At 41.3% G+C, this 17,077-nt stretch overlaps 2 protein-coding genes across 2 annotated transcripts; both read right to left on the reverse strand.

Annotated features, from left to right (window-relative positions):
- Positions 1-51: 51 nt before the first annotated feature.
- On the reverse strand, positions 52-3,686 carry LOC110888516 (protein FAR1-RELATED SEQUENCE 5-like). Its single transcript, XM_022136040.1, has 6 exons — positions 3,488-3,686; positions 3,235-3,315; positions 1,810-2,611; positions 1,473-1,731; positions 820-1,389; positions 52-720 (listed from the first exon to the last, which is right to left on the reverse strand). The coding sequence occupies exons 1-6, from the start codon at positions 3,684-3,686 to the stop codon at positions 52-54; spliced, it is 2,580 nt and encodes an 859-aa protein (XP_021991732.1).
- Positions 3,687-6,111: 2,425 nt separating this feature from the next.
- Positions 6,112-7,539, reverse strand: LOC110890648 (uncharacterized protein At3g28850). The gene has a single exon (XM_022138266.2). It carries the CDS (start codon positions 7,276-7,278, stop codon positions 6,538-6,540), a length of 741 nt encoding a protein of 246 aa, XP_021993958.1. The 5' UTR covers positions 7,279-7,539; the 3' UTR covers positions 6,112-6,537.
- Positions 7,540-17,077: the final 9,538 nt, after the last annotated feature.

Genomic DNA, 17,077 nt, shown 5'->3' on the forward strand with positions numbered 1-17,077 from the left:
TAAAAGTTTTCAAAACACGCACATCAAACACATCAACATAAAAATACCAAATCAAGTGGACTCCTGACTCGCAGAGCTTGAGTCCTCGTCCTCTTCCTCGTTACCCGATTTATTCTTGTTCTTCTTTTTCTTGCAATTTCTTGAATCATGCCCAGTCACGTACTTCATATAGGTTCGGCAAAGCCTGGGTGTTTTGGGAGGTTTGACAGCAGAGTTGCTCGTTCCATCCTGAGGTGCTCTAGACAATCGCCGGCGTTTGCCGCGTCCTTTGTTCCTGATCCTGTCTGGATTGTCGAGAGTTACCTCCCCATCTAAAGAAACACCAAGCAATTCTTCAACAGCAGCATAGTTATCATTGTTGGCTTCGTCATCAACTGGTCCTCCATTTAGTAACTTGCATTTCAGTTCCTTTATCTGCTCAGCGAAAGAGGAAAGTCCTCCAACATCGCTTCTTAATGCGTCCACACATTCAGTTACGATCTCAAGAATCTGACTTCTTGCAGCAGCTTGTGGACGAGTGTCAACGCCATATCGACTCTCAATAGAAAATAAACTTTTAGGAAGCACGTCCCTAGACCAACGCTTAACAACATACTGGGCCGGGATTCTTTCAATATTGTTTACCCGGTAAACACAAAAAATGTGCCTACACAGATATCCAATACGGATGAAGTTGTTGCATGAACAGGATACCGACTGGTTACTCAACTCAAGTATAACCTATAAAAACACCAAAACACATAATTAAGCTTCTATGAAAAAAAGCATAATGAATAGCTTAAAACAAAAAATGCAACTATAAGGATACAACAAAGTTACCGTGAATGTGTTGGTTGCATTGTTACGTTTGTCCAATTGATTCACATAGTAAACACAACCATCATCACAATCCTCCGTTTTAACAATGTAACAAAACAGCTTCCCCTTGTATATCTCTTTTCTTACTTCTGTAGAAATTGCATGTGTATACAACTCAAAAGCATGCTTCTCAATAGCTAGGTCAGTACTGTCCATGAATACACTAGATGAAGTTTTAAACTCTGCAACACGTTGCCTGTAACGCTGATTGTCTATCCTAGTCTCGTAACATAGCATGAACTGAACTAGTGTGTTAGCGCTAGAAGAGTTGACCTTGAAGCTTGAGTTAGAGCTTTCACATCTTGATGTAGTCTTCATCAGACAACACATTGGGATGTCACGGAAGTAGGCAGGTACCCATTGGTCCCTAATTGAGTACATGTCATTCAACCAGTCGTGATCTTGTAACCCATATTCCTCCATCAAAAGTTGCCAACGCGTCTCAAATGTAGATGGCTTCATGTGAATACTCCACACCAAACGATGCATCAATGCTCTTAGCTCAGAGTTTTGTAACAGGTCTCCAGCAATCTATACATATGAAAACACAAAAACTGTTAAAATAAATGAAACAAAAAAAAACTTCTCAAAATAGATTCATAAATTAATAAAACCTTGGTGGGAAGTTTCTTCATAATATGCCACATGCAAAGGCGGTGACGAGAGTCTGTGAAAACCTCTGAAATGGCAGCTTTCATTGAAGGATCCTGGTCCGTCAGAACTAACTTTGGTTGCTTCTTGTGTGCCTTCAGAAATGATTCAAGTAACCACTTGTAAGACTCAGTGGTTTCATTGAATAACAAGCCAGCACCGAATGTCACACATTGTTTATGATTATCAACGCCTGTGAAAGGAACAAAAATCATGTTGTACCTGTGCGACAAAGAAAAAAAAAACAAAAGTTAAATAATATGTTAAAGGGAAAAAAAGTGCAACTATCCAAAACCTTACTTGTTAGTGTGATAAGTCGCATCAAAAGCTAACACATCCCCAAACACCTCGTAGTTTATCTTGGAAATTTCGTCTGCCCAAAAAATCGATCTCAATTGCCCTTTCTCAACAACAAACTCATAGTAAAAGTCTGGTAAGCTCTCAGATCTTTCTTTGAGACGATCTATAACAAGTTGCGCATCACGATCGCCAATATAAAGCCTAACCGACTGGCTCCAGTTCTTAAAATCAGTTGGCGTGCCACGTACATTGTGATGTCCACCCATCAGGGACACTAAAACTCTGTGAGAAACAATCGGACCAATTCTGTTCAAACTCATGTTATGGATAAACTGTTTGGATGCAAATGGTAGTTTCCTTGAAGTCCTACTTAGGTCACGATTGAAACGCTCAACAAACGGATGATTATGGTGCTCATTGAACCCTACCACTGTGCACGTAGAGCTGCCCTCACAAAACTTAACCAGTATACTAGCCTTGCAATCTGTCACTGTGAAATTACTTTGCCTAATAGTCAAGCTTGAATGCTCCAAAGTATCAGTTTTACGCTTAATCTGTGGTTTTGAATATTTAGTACACCTTATGTACTGGTGAGTGACAACCCCCTTCCATCTCTTGGTTTGCCCCTTACGAATAGAAAACCCAGAATACACAGCATAGTCCTTGTACATACTGAACACATCCTTCCACGTTTCATAAACAGAACCAACAACAGGCTTTAAAACAATAGGAACATTAGGACACCACATTCTAGTCCCATTGGGTGTGTGGTGAACATAAAATTCCTCGTCCGCATGAACACCTAGAAAAAATGTATTGTTTAATAAATTATAACACGTATAGGTTAAAAAACAAATTTACTTGTAACATGAAAACATAACAAACTGATACTGTAGTTTCCAAAAATACAACATTAACACGTTTTCCAAAAAATTCAAATAAAACGTGGAAGTACATTTTATTGATGACGCCAAAAAGTGTAGATGCTATTGCATTTTTTTTATGGTGACCATATGTCATACTTTGTTAACGTATCCTTACTAAATTATTATTATGGTATGCGATAGTGTCACCTTTTCAATACATACTATCATATATAACCTAACCATAGTACCAAGTTCAAGTCCTTTGTTTCCAAAAAAATATAAAAACTTAATACAAGTGTAACGACATGTTTTCTAAAAGCTTGTTTCTTAAAAAAAATGGTTACACTTGTTTTTGCCTTGGAAAAAAAATACCACATTTTCAACCAAACTACCCAAAACATCATCTGTTTAATAATAATAATAATAATAATAATAATAATAATAATAATAATAATAATAATAATAATAATAATAATAATAGTAATAATAATAATAATAATAAACTACAAACATTAAAAAAATGGGGTGTTACAATAAAACTATAGATAAAAACAATGACCTGTGGATAGCAACTGAGTAAAAGTACAATCTTGAACACCATCTTCATCATCATTTGGTCCATTTTGATTCAGAAGTGAGGCTACACATAAAAAACAAAAAAAAATAAGCAACAAGAATCCAATGTACATCTAAACAAAGAAATCCTTAATTTACACAACAGAAAAAAGAAAGGAACCAACATGAATCGAACGAAAATCTACACAAGCATTTAAAGCTGTACATTTAATGAAACAGAAAATAAAATCACTCACGTGGAATCTCTGAAGAAATAGGTTCAGGATCTGGAGAAACTCTACCCTCACCCAAAGCATCTTCATCTTCATTAAATGCAAAATGAAGTGAAAGATTATGTGGGACAACATTTAAGGGTGAACCGGGATCATCATTGAGGTTGGGTAACTCCGTACCGCCGGCAACAGTTAGATGTTGTTGGCTGTTCGAATCAGCCATGTTAAATGCAAAATCTCTTCAATGGTGAGTAAGGATTCTCTCTTTAACACATTCTCTATCTATGGTGTTAATAAATGAAATGAAAAAGCTGATGAGAAGATATGATATTGGAAGGTTGTGAGAGTAAGAAGGGAGAGAAGAAGAAAATCTACAAAGTACTATAAGCATTTATTAAAAAGCATGACAAGAAGGAGGTTTGAAACAAGGAGAAAGTCTGCGTGTGCAGACATCACCAACCCCATCAATAGATGTCAAAAATGAAACATATAAAATTACTATCATGCCCTTGCTTCTTTCAAATAACAATTTAAACGTGGATCAATCCTAGCCACATATTAGAGTTTTCAGGGTTTAGTCAACTGGATTGAGTTTTCTCATTATAATTAGCCTATATATATATATATATATATATATATATATATATATATATATATATATATATATATATAGGGTAAGGTTCATGCGAGAACCACCTTATTGCGAGAACCGCGAGAAGCAATGTGAACACAACCTAAAATAGCTAAAAAAACCTAAAAAAAACCTAACCCCCACCCCCCAAAAACCTAAACCCCCCAACCCCCCCCCCCCCCCCCAAAAAAAAACCTAACCCCCCCCCCCAAGCTAAATGCTAAAAACTAAAACCCTTAAAAAACCTAAAAAAAACCTACCCCCCCCCCAAAAAAAAAAAAAAAAAAAAACCTAAACCCCCCTCCCCCACCCCCCCCCCCCCCAAAAAAACCTAAACCCCCCCACCCCCAAGCTAAAATGCTAAAAACTAAACTCTCAAAAAACCTAAAAAATCTAATTTTTTTTTTATTTTTTTTTATTTTTTTTACTATTTTTTATGTTCAAATCGCTACTTTTAGTAGCCAAAAAAAAAATTTTAAAAAAAAATTTTTTTTTTTTGGATACTAAAAGTAGCGATTTTTATATAAAAAATAGTAAAAAAAATAAAAAAAAATTTTTGGGTGTTTTTTAGATTTTTTTAGGTATTACTGTTTGTGTTCACACTAGTTCTCGCGGTTCTCGCAATAATGGGTGGTTCCTAACGGATCTTTGTCCTATATATATATATATATATATATAGAGAGAGAGAGAGAGAGAGAGAGAAAGGGGGTGTATGTTATTTTCTGAAAAGCTCTTCTTGTCCTCTTATGTCTGCGTCGCGCAGATGTTTGGGTCTGCAGATTGTTTGTTTTCTCGAAGACATTTCATTAAAATAGCTCTATGCATCCTCTTTTTAGTGTAGATGTGGGATGATCTCTTCTAACCTCTTCTTGCCCTCAAACCCAAACATAACAAGAAACCCTAGCCCCATCTCCTCCACCCCTCTCCTCCCCATCGTCAACCCCTCCACTACCGCCGCCACCCCTTCACAGCCGCCAACCCTTCACCTCCGCCAACCCCTACTGTAGCCACCCCTTCCACCGTCTCCCTCCCACGGCCGCCACCCCTTCACAACCGGCCTCCTTCCTTCACAGACAGCCTTCATAGGTTTGATTTCTAGATGTTCATTTATATGAAATGCTTATTAGTCTAGATGTTCATTATTATTCAGCAGCCTGCATAAGTTAAAAAAACAAACGGTCTTCTTTTTGCAGATTGTAGAGGTTTGGTCCACCTCTTCTGCTACAGATGTAGTCCACAGACTGCAGACGTTTTACCTCTGAAAAAACAAACAGCACCAAAGTGTATCTTACAAAATACCTTAACGTACGAAGCGTACAAAATACCAGAAAGGAAATCTCGCATGTTGAAAAAAAAACAAAAGATCGCATGTTAAAAAAAATAATAATTTCGCATGTTGCTGAAAAAGAAAAAACAAACTCGCATGTTCAAAAAAATCGCATGTTTATACTGCATCTCGTACGCAGCGTACGTTAAGGCAATTTGTACAATAACCGGCCTCTATATATATATATATAGAGAGAGAGAGAGAGATAGAGAGACTATCTCCAACGCTAGAGAAAAATGGAGGCCTGCCACCGCCCTTGATGGCCTGGGATGATGTGGTTGGATGACTTGGATGAGAGAGACGGAAAAGATCCGAAGGGAAGGGCGGCAAGAGAAGGAAAGGGACAAAGGGTAGTTGTGAGAGGGGAGATGGGACCCATAGGTCCGGCGCCCGTTGCAGAGGAGGGGGGAAGGGCGGGGCAGATAAGTTGGCATCAGGCAGGGGAGACTGGCGAAGCGGAAGGGCTTATGCGATGTGGATAGTCTAATAACTAACAAGCCCTTCCAGGCTTCCACCATCTCCTCCTTGGGTGGTGGCAGCAATGGCTACACAAAAACTTGCACCAAAACTGTATCAATTGTCAATTTCAAAACCACCACTAACATCCATTAACGTGACACTACAACTCAATCATGTGCACAAGAAACTTAACCATAACAAACTATGAAGATTCAACATCAAACTTGATCATTGTAATCAAACAAATCTCAATTATGTAAAGTTATAGACCCTCACTTGATATAACACTAACTATTACATACTTATCCAAACTTAGTGGCTACAATACATACACTAAAACAGTAACCTTAACTTAATTTCAAAGTGCATCATTACATTAAATCATTAGCCATGATTCAATAACCAACTCAACACATCTCTCCTAGGTAGAGAGTGCACCTACATACATACCAGTGCAACATATTACAACACGCGTTATCGAATATACATTATCCGAACTACCAACTATACATTTCAACAAAGTTGAACATAACGAACCAACATTATACGCAGGAAACGCAGAGCTCCAATCCCTGGTTCCAATTCTTAAACTTATAAATCATATGCATATTAAAATTAACCATAACCGATTAATCGCTTAAAATCAACCAATCAGATTCAAGACGAAGAACATAGAGGGCAACGAACCAGCCCGTTTTCGTTACAGTCAGGACACCTCACCAACCGATCTTCATCTTCATCTAACACCTTCTTACTCCCACTACAATTCGCGCACGGCATGAACCTAACATCCCCACACGCGTCACACACCTGCCACGCCCCGGTTGACCTAACCCGAACCCCGGTCAACACCTTCGCCAGCTGGCCAGTCTCATGTAACTGCCTGATGACGTCAGCACCACCAACATACTCCCCCTTGATAAACACCTGAGGCAAGGTAACTTGCTTCACACGCAACACGTTTAACAACTCATTTCTATACGCAGAGTCCATTGAAACATCTCGTTCGTCGATATAAACCCTAAAGAACTTCAAAATCATTCTTACTGCGTAACAATCTTCGTACGTTCTTCGGATTCCACGTAAGCTCGTGAAGTAGATCACCACACGATCCTCTGTTCCAGCTAATCGAATTGCAGACGGTCCGTTTGATGAAATTGACTTTTCTGGTTTCAATTTCGTTTGCGTTTTGGATTTTGGTGCCCTACGAGCTTCGAATATGCTGCATAGGCTCTTGACTTTGCCTTTGATTGAATCGGGGAAGTTCTTGACGGAATCGGAGCGTTGTAGTGAAGAATTAGGGTTAGGTTTTGTGGAATCGGTGGGTGTAGAGTGAATAGTGTACGATCGGTTGAAGATTGAGGAAGATGATGATTTGGGGTCATCGGAACCGATCATGTTTAGGGTTAATTGAATGGAAAACTGGATTTCTGGTTAATTGAATTCGTAAAGTGGATTTCGGGTGCAATTGAATTAGGGATTTCGATAGAATTGGGGAAATTTAGGTGAATTTTGGGTGAAATTCTGATTAGGATGCTTGAATTTGTGGTAGAGATTGAAGGGTTTTGGCGTGTATTCAAAGAGAGAGAGAGAGATGCCGGTGAGCTTTTTGAAAAGGTGTGATGTTTTTGTTTTGGGGTTTTTTATCATGTGGATTTGGTTACAAGTCAATTTGAGTTGCTATAGCCTATATCTATTTTTATGACTGCGAACTGTTACTAACGGTTAGGTTTTTATAAAACTAGGTGTTGCCCGCCTGTGTTACGGGGCACTAAGCTAAATATTTCTCTTTCATATACGTCAGTGTTTCGGTTACTTGTACATACTACTTATAACACAATCTCAAAAAACATTACATCGAGAAAACCAATTAAAATAAAACACTATCAATACTTTTGCAAAAAAACTGAAACGATGGAAAGACTATAATTTTTAACATGGGCAAAACTGTAATTTTTCAGAACAAATGAGCGTGTGCCACGCAACCGCCTGACAGGAATAAAAATTACACCGAGTCAATAATTAAAACAAAACACTACCATAGATTTGTCAAAAAAAAAGTAAAACGAAAGCATGACTGTAATTTTACACTGGGGGCAAAATCATAATTTGACAGAAAAAAACAAAAAAAATGGCAAACCTGTAAATTTGAAACCGAGGTCAAAATCGTAATTAGGATGGAGAGAGAAAACAAAACCAATGGCAAAACTATAAATTTAAAAGGGGCAAAATCGTAAATTGACTAGACCAATGGGGAAGTGCCAGGCAGTTGTGGGAACAAAATCATAATTTTTGAAATGGGAACAAAATCATAATTTTGAAAAGAGTGCAAAATCGTTATTATATTTTAAACTGGGTGCGAAATCATAATTTTAAACTGAGCGCAAAATCAAAATTTTGAGATATGGGGAAAAACAGAATTTTATTTTGAACTGTAGGCAAAAACGTAATTTTGAGCTGAGGGCAAAATTGTAATTTTGAGCTAGGGGAAAAACATATTTTTATTTTGAGCTGGTGGCAAAACCGTAATTTTAAACGGAGGGCGAAACCGTAATTTTAAACTGAGAATAAAATTAAAAATGAGTTTTTGAACTGAGGGCAAAATCGTAATTTTGAGCCAGGGGCAAAAATATAATTTTGTTTTAAACTGTGGGCGAAAATATAATTTTAAGTAAAGACCAAAACCGTAAATTTAAACTGGGAATAAAATTAAATTAAAAATAGGTTGGTCCAATAGGGAAGTGCCAGGCAAGCTGCCTGGCACTATTCCCTGAACTTGAGATTGTATATGTAGTAAATCCTATAATTTAAAATAAATAAAATGTTACAGGAGTATCGGTTTGGATAATACTGATGATGGTAGTAATGTTATTTGATCGGTATCGATTCGTTTCGTTTCCTTATTGGCATTGAATTAACAATCAGTATAGTTTATGACAAAAAATATAATGTTATTCTGAACACAACTCGGTCTGTTATGATACCACTACTTGATATTGTTTACGATACACAAAATGCTTATGTATAATAGTTTAATTACACATCGATTGAAAACAATAAAAACAAGTATTAGTTTCGGTTCCGATAATACACATAACGGTGTTAATGTTGTTCGGTCGGTATTAGTTTTGTTTTTCACCGTACGGATACCGTATCGGCACCTGATATAGCTTACTGTCATGGAGTCATCTTTTCAGGCCCCGAGTGTCAGCCATTTTGTCTCTCTAATGATATGGGTCATTGGTTTCGTCTTACCTTGAACTTAATAGGAGAGTGGCGACAACTCTCGACGAGTGGTGTGTTCGTCATGTAAACACAACTAGTCACCTACACCTTTCAAAAAAAAACATTGATGTCATTTGAAAATTTTCTATTACACATTCTATATAAACCGTAAGTTTGATTGGTGTCGATGAACTTGTATCGCCCAATGAGACTACGCCACTGCTCAACATATGTTGGTTTTTAAAAGAACTACTCTCTTTCTATAGACACACAATAATACATGTCTTGTGCGTCTACTTTCCCGTCTAACAACATTGATTAACTTAAGGGTAAAAGTTTATATCGTAACACATGTATAGTATGTGGTTGTTGTAATAAAAAAAAGATTAACACATGTAATAGTATGTGGTAGTTGTAATAAAAATAAAAGATGAATATATAACTTACAGAAATAATTATTTAATTGATGACTCAGGAGAGGTTAATAACAAAATATAAATATTGTATATATCTAGGATCCTTCTTTAAATTATATACAAAGCAAATGGTCCTTTCATCCTCACTTTAATCTAATTTGACCCAATTTTAACGTGCTATTACAACTATTTTACTCTCAATATCATCACGAGGGTTGACTCTTTTTTACTTTAATCAAAACACCTAATTCATTCCTCTCCTTTTTTCCAAAAATTAATCATCAAATTCTTAACCACCGCATGATTGTTTTTTTAGAACGGTAACCACCCTAATTTGGATCACTAACGAATCACTAGAGTATTATCGTGCTATCAGCGGAACCATTCGATTATATTCATCTCCACTAGGCAGTATCATCGTGCCACCAGCAGAACCATTTGATTATATCAATCTCCACTAGGCAAAAATGCATATACATCAATTCAGAAGGAAACCCAATAAATTTGAGAAAAAAACCCTCTTGTGGGAATCGAACCCACGACCTAATGGTCATAAGCCTTATCTCACTCCAAAGATGTCACTAGGCTATAATGCCATGGGCACTACCGCATGATTGTGATGATTAATTGATAAAAGTTCTTTTCTAGCTTCCCTATTAGAAGTTGATTTTCTTACCTTATGCCTATTTTTATCAACACGCCTTTGTGTCATTAACTCATAATCAATTGTTTCGTAAGCTCTATAACCGGTTGTTTTATAATTGGACCAGATCAACGGTCCAATTGGTTAAACCGGGTTGATTTCAATGCAGCAGTCCGATTATAGGCCAATAGACCGGGCATCAATGAACCAGCCTGCTCTTTCCAAAGTGGAAACAAAAAACCAGAAGAATCGGTCTATAAAAAAGAAATAAAAACTAGGGTATAACATAGAACCTCATCGCAACAAGACACCTTTTTTTATAGTAGATAAATTCTCCTTTGGCTTCCTTCCACACATGAGTGACGCGATGTGGAATAAAAAAATAATAATAATAGTTTTGTTTAATAATTAAGCATTTAGTCGTTCACATACATACATACATATACATTATACGTGTAGATTGCTACTTTATAATTAATAATATTTTTAATCAAGTCGTTACACAACGTAATTTTTCATTATTGAAGGGGTATGGTTCCAAAAAGTCCCTAATTAGATCATTGTTTCTTCATTGGCGCCCACCGATTTTTTCTATAACCACCCTCATCTTCTTTTATTTGAGCCTTTGACACCTCTTTCTTCCTTCGACTATGACTGGTCAAGGAATCATCCCAGAGTTCGGTTTCGGAACCAACTCTAACACGGCGTTGGGCGAAGGAATCCAAAACTTCCAAGCCCAACAAATCGAAGAAATCGGCGAAGTTGAAATCAACAATACTGGGGGTCCGCGCGGGAGCTTCACCCGCATCACCCAAGTGGTCACCCCAGGGAACGGAGAAGGACCTTCGAACACAGCGCCACCTCAAAATGTATCTGCATTACTTGGCTTACCAGAAGGCGAAACCCCAGCCTCGTGGTATGCCAAGAACATCGCCACTATCAATGCAGCATACCAATCGCTCATCGCGCAGCAAGCAGTTTTGACGGCAGAACCGTCCTTGGTCACCCCTCAGAGTCAGGGGGTGCGCCAAATGCCCCCACCAGCCAATATACAAGGCAGAATCAACAGGCCTCCCCCTACAAGACGTTTAAGCGTACAAGACACGCGCGATACAAGAGGGGAAACGGATAGTTACTACGACTATCCGTCGAACCTTCAACGAGGCCCTGTTCACAGCCGGCTCACGCCGCGCAACATGAACAACGAATGGGAAGAAACGAACCCATATGATCCCACATGGGAAGGTGACGAAGAATCGTCAGTCTTTAATCGTTTACAAAAAAACCATGAGTACTACAAGCCAAGACAACACATTGGCTACACAGAAGAAGCTGAAAGAGATTTCCGCCTGGCATACAGACCAGCGGAAGCTGCGGAACACTCCAAGTTTATCCCGAAAATTGCACTCGCGCCGCTTTCACGAGAGAAGCTACCCCCAACTGTTGGGAAATTCAATGGGTTGACTGACCCAGACGATCACGTCAGAACATTCACGAGTGTGGGCTGCATGGGAGGTTGGAACATGCCCATGTGGTGCCACCTGTTCATTCAAACTCTTACCGGAGCGGCTCGCGCCTGGTTTGACAGCCTTCCGCCTGGGAAGATTAAATCATGGACAGATTTCAAGACGCAATTCTTAAGCTACTTTAGCCAACAACGTCGCTACCAACGTGACACAGCCGAAGTAGAAGATATTTGGCGAAGAGATGGTGAAGGTCTGGAGGACTTCATCACGCGTTTTAACAAAGAGTGTCTGGAAATAGGCGGCGTCAGTGAGCAACTCATGCGCTGTCACTTCAAAAAGGCTATACGCTGCGATAGTCTCATTAGAACCATCACAGGCAAAGATGGAATGCCAAAGGAGTGGGATAAACTAATGGAAGCCGCAAAAATCGTCGCGCAAACTGAGGAGTCCCTTGCTGGTGGAAAGGGCTACTACCCAGAAGATCGATTTTCAAGAGGAAGTACGCGCGATAACAACAACAAGCGTAACAAATATAAGAGTCATGACTGGAAGTCTGAGAGACCAAGAGGCCGTGACGACAGGCCGCGCTACAGAGAAGATGCGCGAGAAACGATTGACCGAATCGGTTACAAGAAGGCGGTCAGAGACGACAATCGTGACACACACTGGACTCCGCTCACAAAAACTCCAAAGAAGGTATTGATGACGGAGAATGTCGATTTCAAGGCGCCCAGACCAATGACAAACAAGAAAGGGCAAGACCCCAACTTGTACTGCGATTTTCACAAAGATTCAGGGCACCTGACCGACGACTGTTATAGCTTGCGCCAAGAAATCGAGAGAGCGCTCAAAAGCGGTAAGCTAAGCCATTTAGTGAAGAATGTACGCAAGGAAACCCGTCAACTCCAGCGCCACGATGAAGGGAACCACAAAAAGGTCCGACGACTAGAGACTCACATGGTCAACGGACCCAGGTATAGCGCGAAAGAGAAAGGCAAACGCCCTTATGAACCTTCTTGGCAAGAGCAGCAAGTTATATTTCCGATAGTGCGCGGCGGACCTCGCGCCACACGTCCTGTGGTCATCACCGGCATAATCGGGCATTATGAAACTGACTACATATTCATAGACCCGGGAAGTACTGCCGACATCATTTACGAACAGTGTTTCAATCAGTTGGATGAAGAGGATAAAGCGCGACTCGAACCTGTCGATTATCCTTTGTCTGGATTTTGCAACGAGATGGTTTTTCCTCTCGGACAGATCAGTTTCCCCGTCACGCTCTCTGACGGGAAACACTCAAGAACAACAAATGTGAACTTCATGGTAATGCCAGTGAAATCGAGGCATGATGTGCTTATTGGTAGGGAAACACAAGGCGAGCTAAACATGGTGACTTCAACGCCTCATTCTGCGATAGGTTTCCCAACCAAGACAGGAGTAGCAATCATATATGCCAAGAAAGAAGTAATGTCAACTGAAGAGCTGCGCCCAACAAAGGCGGCAAAGGTCTCCACGACCGAGCCAGAGAAATGGGTTTTAAACCGAAAATACCCTGAGCAGACTGTGACAATTGGCCACGCCATTTCGTCAGACATCAGAACACGTCTAAAGCAACTGCTGTTTCGAAACATGGATATATTTGCCTGGACACCGGCAGACATGACCGGTGTCCCGCGCAACATCACCGAGCATTGCTTAAACACGTACCCATCTGTCGAGCCAAAGGTCCAAAGAAGGCGCAGCCTAGGGGCAGACAAGACAAAAGCAATGAACGAGCAGGTATGTGAGCTGCTTAAAGCCGGGATCTTGCGAGAGGTAAGATATCAGAGTTGGGTGGCGAACCCCGTGATGGTCGAAAAATCAAACGGCGGATGGCGCATGTGCGTAGACTACACAGATCTCAACAAGGCGTGCCCAAAGGATTACTATTCCTTGCCTGAGATCGATAAAAAAATAGATTCTCTCGCGCCATACCGATGGAAGTGCTTTTTGGATTGCTACAAAGGATACCATCAAGTGCAGATGAAGCTAGAAGATGAAGACAAGACAGCGTTCAGAACAGATCTTGGAATCTTCTGCTACACAAAGATGCCTTTTGGCCTGAAGAATGCAGGCGCGACATATCAACGCTTGATGGACAAGACCTTTGCAGGTGACATCGGAAAGCATATTGAGGTTTATATCGATGATCTAGTGGTTAAAAGTCCTGAGGAGGACCAAATGTTGAAAGACATCGAGAAAACGTTCAACTCATTGCGCAGCGTAAATATGAAGCTAAATCCAGCCAAGTGTTCCTTTGGCATGGAAGAAGGGAAGTTTCTAGGCTTCATTGTCACAAACGGCGGTTTCAAGGTGAATCCAGAGAAAGTACAAGCTATTGAGCGAATGCCCTCACCGCGAAACATCAAAGAGATGCAACGCCTGGCCGGCCGACTGGCCGCGCTTAATCGTTTTCTCTCCAATCACGCCGCAAAATCGTATCCCTTCATCAGCACATTGCGCAACTGCGTAAAGAAGCAAGAGTTCAAGTGGACACCGGAGGCAGAAACAGCTTTTCAACAAATGAAAGCATGTCTGATTGAACTGCCCACCCTAACGGCGCCATTTGAAAAAGAGCCCCTTGTGCTGTACTTGTCCTCCTCGGATAAGGCAGTAGGGTCGGTATTGCTGGTAGACAGGAACGGAGTGCAAACCCCGATCTATTACGTCAGCAGGGTACTCACAGACCCAGAAACAAGATATTCCACAATGGAAAAGTTGGTTTTTGCGCTACTACACGCCTCTCGAAGGCTGCGCCGATACTTCACAGGGCATGTGATAACTGTGTTGACAAACTTCCACATTGGTACTATATTACAGAAGCCTGAGACATCAGGAAGGTTGGCTAAGTGGGCCATCGAACTGGGAGGCCATAACATCTTGTATAGGCCACGCCCAGCCATCAAGGGTCAGGTCTTAGCCGACTTCATCACAGAAGTGCCGGCTGATAAAATCAAGGAATGCGAGATGATAGAGACTCCCAAGGAAAATACAACAGAGGAGACTTGGATGCTTTACACCGACGGGGCATCAAATGAAGATGGCGCGGGAGCAGGTTTACGCCTAGTGAGCCCAGAAAAGCACGAGTTTACTTACGCCATTAAGCTAGACTTCAAAAACACCAACAATGAAGCTGAGTACGAAGCTTTCCTGGCAGGCTTACACCTCGCCATCAAGATGGGAGCAAAAAACTTGCGCGCACACGTTGACTCACTCCTGATAGCCAGTCAAGTAAATGGCATATACGACGCGAAGGGAGAAGTCATGGCTCTATATCTGGAACAAGCGAAAGAATTGCTCCAACAATTCGAAACTCACAAGGTTATACATATCAATCGCTCAGAAAACAAGCCTGCCGATGCCTTGAGCAAGCTTGCCTCGACTTCCTTTCAACATCTCGCCAAGGATGTAAGGATAGAGGTACTCAAGAATCCATCGGTATTACTGCGACAAGTGAACGTGATCGAAACAGGGCAGCCATCGTGGATGACCCCAATCATCCAATACTTGCAAGAAGGGGTGCTCCCTGAAAACAAAGCGGAAGCAAGGAAGATCCAAAACAAAGCCCTACAATACGAAATGAACGGCGGTATTTTGTACCGAAAATCCTTCCTAGGGCCACTGCTACGCTGTGTGGACCCTCAGGATGCGAATTACCTGATAAGGGAGATCCACGAGGGGATCTGCGGCATTCACTCCGGACCACGGATGGTTGTCGCGAAGATCATGAGCGCCGGTTACTACTGGCCTGGTATGCATGTCGACGCAATGAAGGAGATCCGCAAATGTGACTCTTGCCAGAGGCATTCTCCAAAAACACTGCGCCCTAAAAATGATCTTATCCCTGTATCCACCGCATGGCCCTTTCAGCAATGGGGAATTGACATGGTGGGACCCTTCCCGGATGCTCCCGGCGCCGTAAAGTTTATCATAGTGGCTGTCGACTACTTCACCAAGTGGGTAGAGGCCAAAGCCCTTGCATCCACCACAGCTATGATTGTGCGCAAGTTCATCTGGGAGCACATCATATGCAGATTTGGCCTTCCGCTCAAGATCGTAACTGACAATGGCACCAACTTCGCATCAGATGATCTCAAGAAGTGGATGAAGGAGATGAACATTGAACACACTTTCACATCCGTTGCGCACCCCCAAGGCAACGGACAAGTGGAAAGCGTGAACAAATGCATCGTCGAGGGAATAAAGGCCAGATTGGGAACAAGGCGACGAGGATGGGTTGATGAGCTCCCAAGCATTTTATGGGCTCATCGAACCATGCCAAAGACGAGTACCGGCGAAACCCCCTTTAGCTTGGTATATGGCTCAGAGGCGGTTATCCCGGCGGAGATTGGCCTACCCTCACCACGCATGGCAGCGGTCAACTCAGTTGACAATGAAGCAGAAAGGCGCCTGGACTTGGACCTGTTAGAAGAAAGGCGCGAACTCGCGCGAATCAAAGAGGCCAAGTACAAAACCCAGCTGGAAAGGTACTACAACACAAAGGTCCGCATTTGTACCTTCACCCCAGGGGAATACGTCTTTCGCGACAATGAAGCGTCAAATGCGGAACGTCCAGGGAAGTTGGCACCTAAATGGGAAGGCCCATATCTGATACATGAGGTCTTGGGCAAAGGGGCCTACAAGTTACGCACCCTAGATGGCCACATCTTACCAAGGACATGGAATGCGCAGCAACTGCGCAAATGTTATATGTAATCTATTCCGGCCTTGCGCCCCATTTTAATTCCCTACGTCGGCTATAAGCCACTAGCAATTATGTACGAAGGCCTACGCGCCCACTTTTGACTTAATGAACGCATACGACATGTTTTTCTATTACATTTTTTCGTTACAAATGCATGCTAAACTTCTGATTAGCGCGAAAACACTCCAGCATCTCAGAGTTTGTTCAAATCGCCTCCAAGGTCCTCCGCAAACAAAGCGCGAGACCGGGCGGTAACCTTTTATATAAAGGACACTTCCATTTATTCGAGCTAATTTAACCTAAGTTTTATAGCAATGCAATAATTGCAACGGAAAAAACGAAAATCTTTCATATCATTTAAAACTTGCGCAACAGCGCAGCATTGTACATTCAACTACCAAAAGAAAATTACAAGGTGCATAAAAGCCTATCAACAGCCCACCCTTATCAACATGACGGTCACCATCATCATCGCCGTCATCATCGCCATCATCATCGCTATCATCATCATTGCCATCATCATCGCCATCGCCACCATCACCAGCTGGCTCTTCATCGGATAACTCGACAGTAACTGGTGGATCGAGGACCGCTTTAAGGCGCTGGCACCAGTCGTCTTTCTTCAAGGATTCCACAACCAGATCCATGATAGGCAAGGAAAGGTTGTCATACGAGTTTTCAGCTTGTGCAAGCGCAGCAT

This window comes from Helianthus annuus, chromosome 11 (genome assembly GCF_002127325.2).
Source record: "Helianthus annuus cultivar XRQ/B chromosome 11, HanXRQr2.0-SUNRISE, whole genome shotgun sequence".
NCBI lineage: Eukaryota > Viridiplantae > Streptophyta > Magnoliopsida > Asterales > Asteraceae > Helianthus > Helianthus annuus.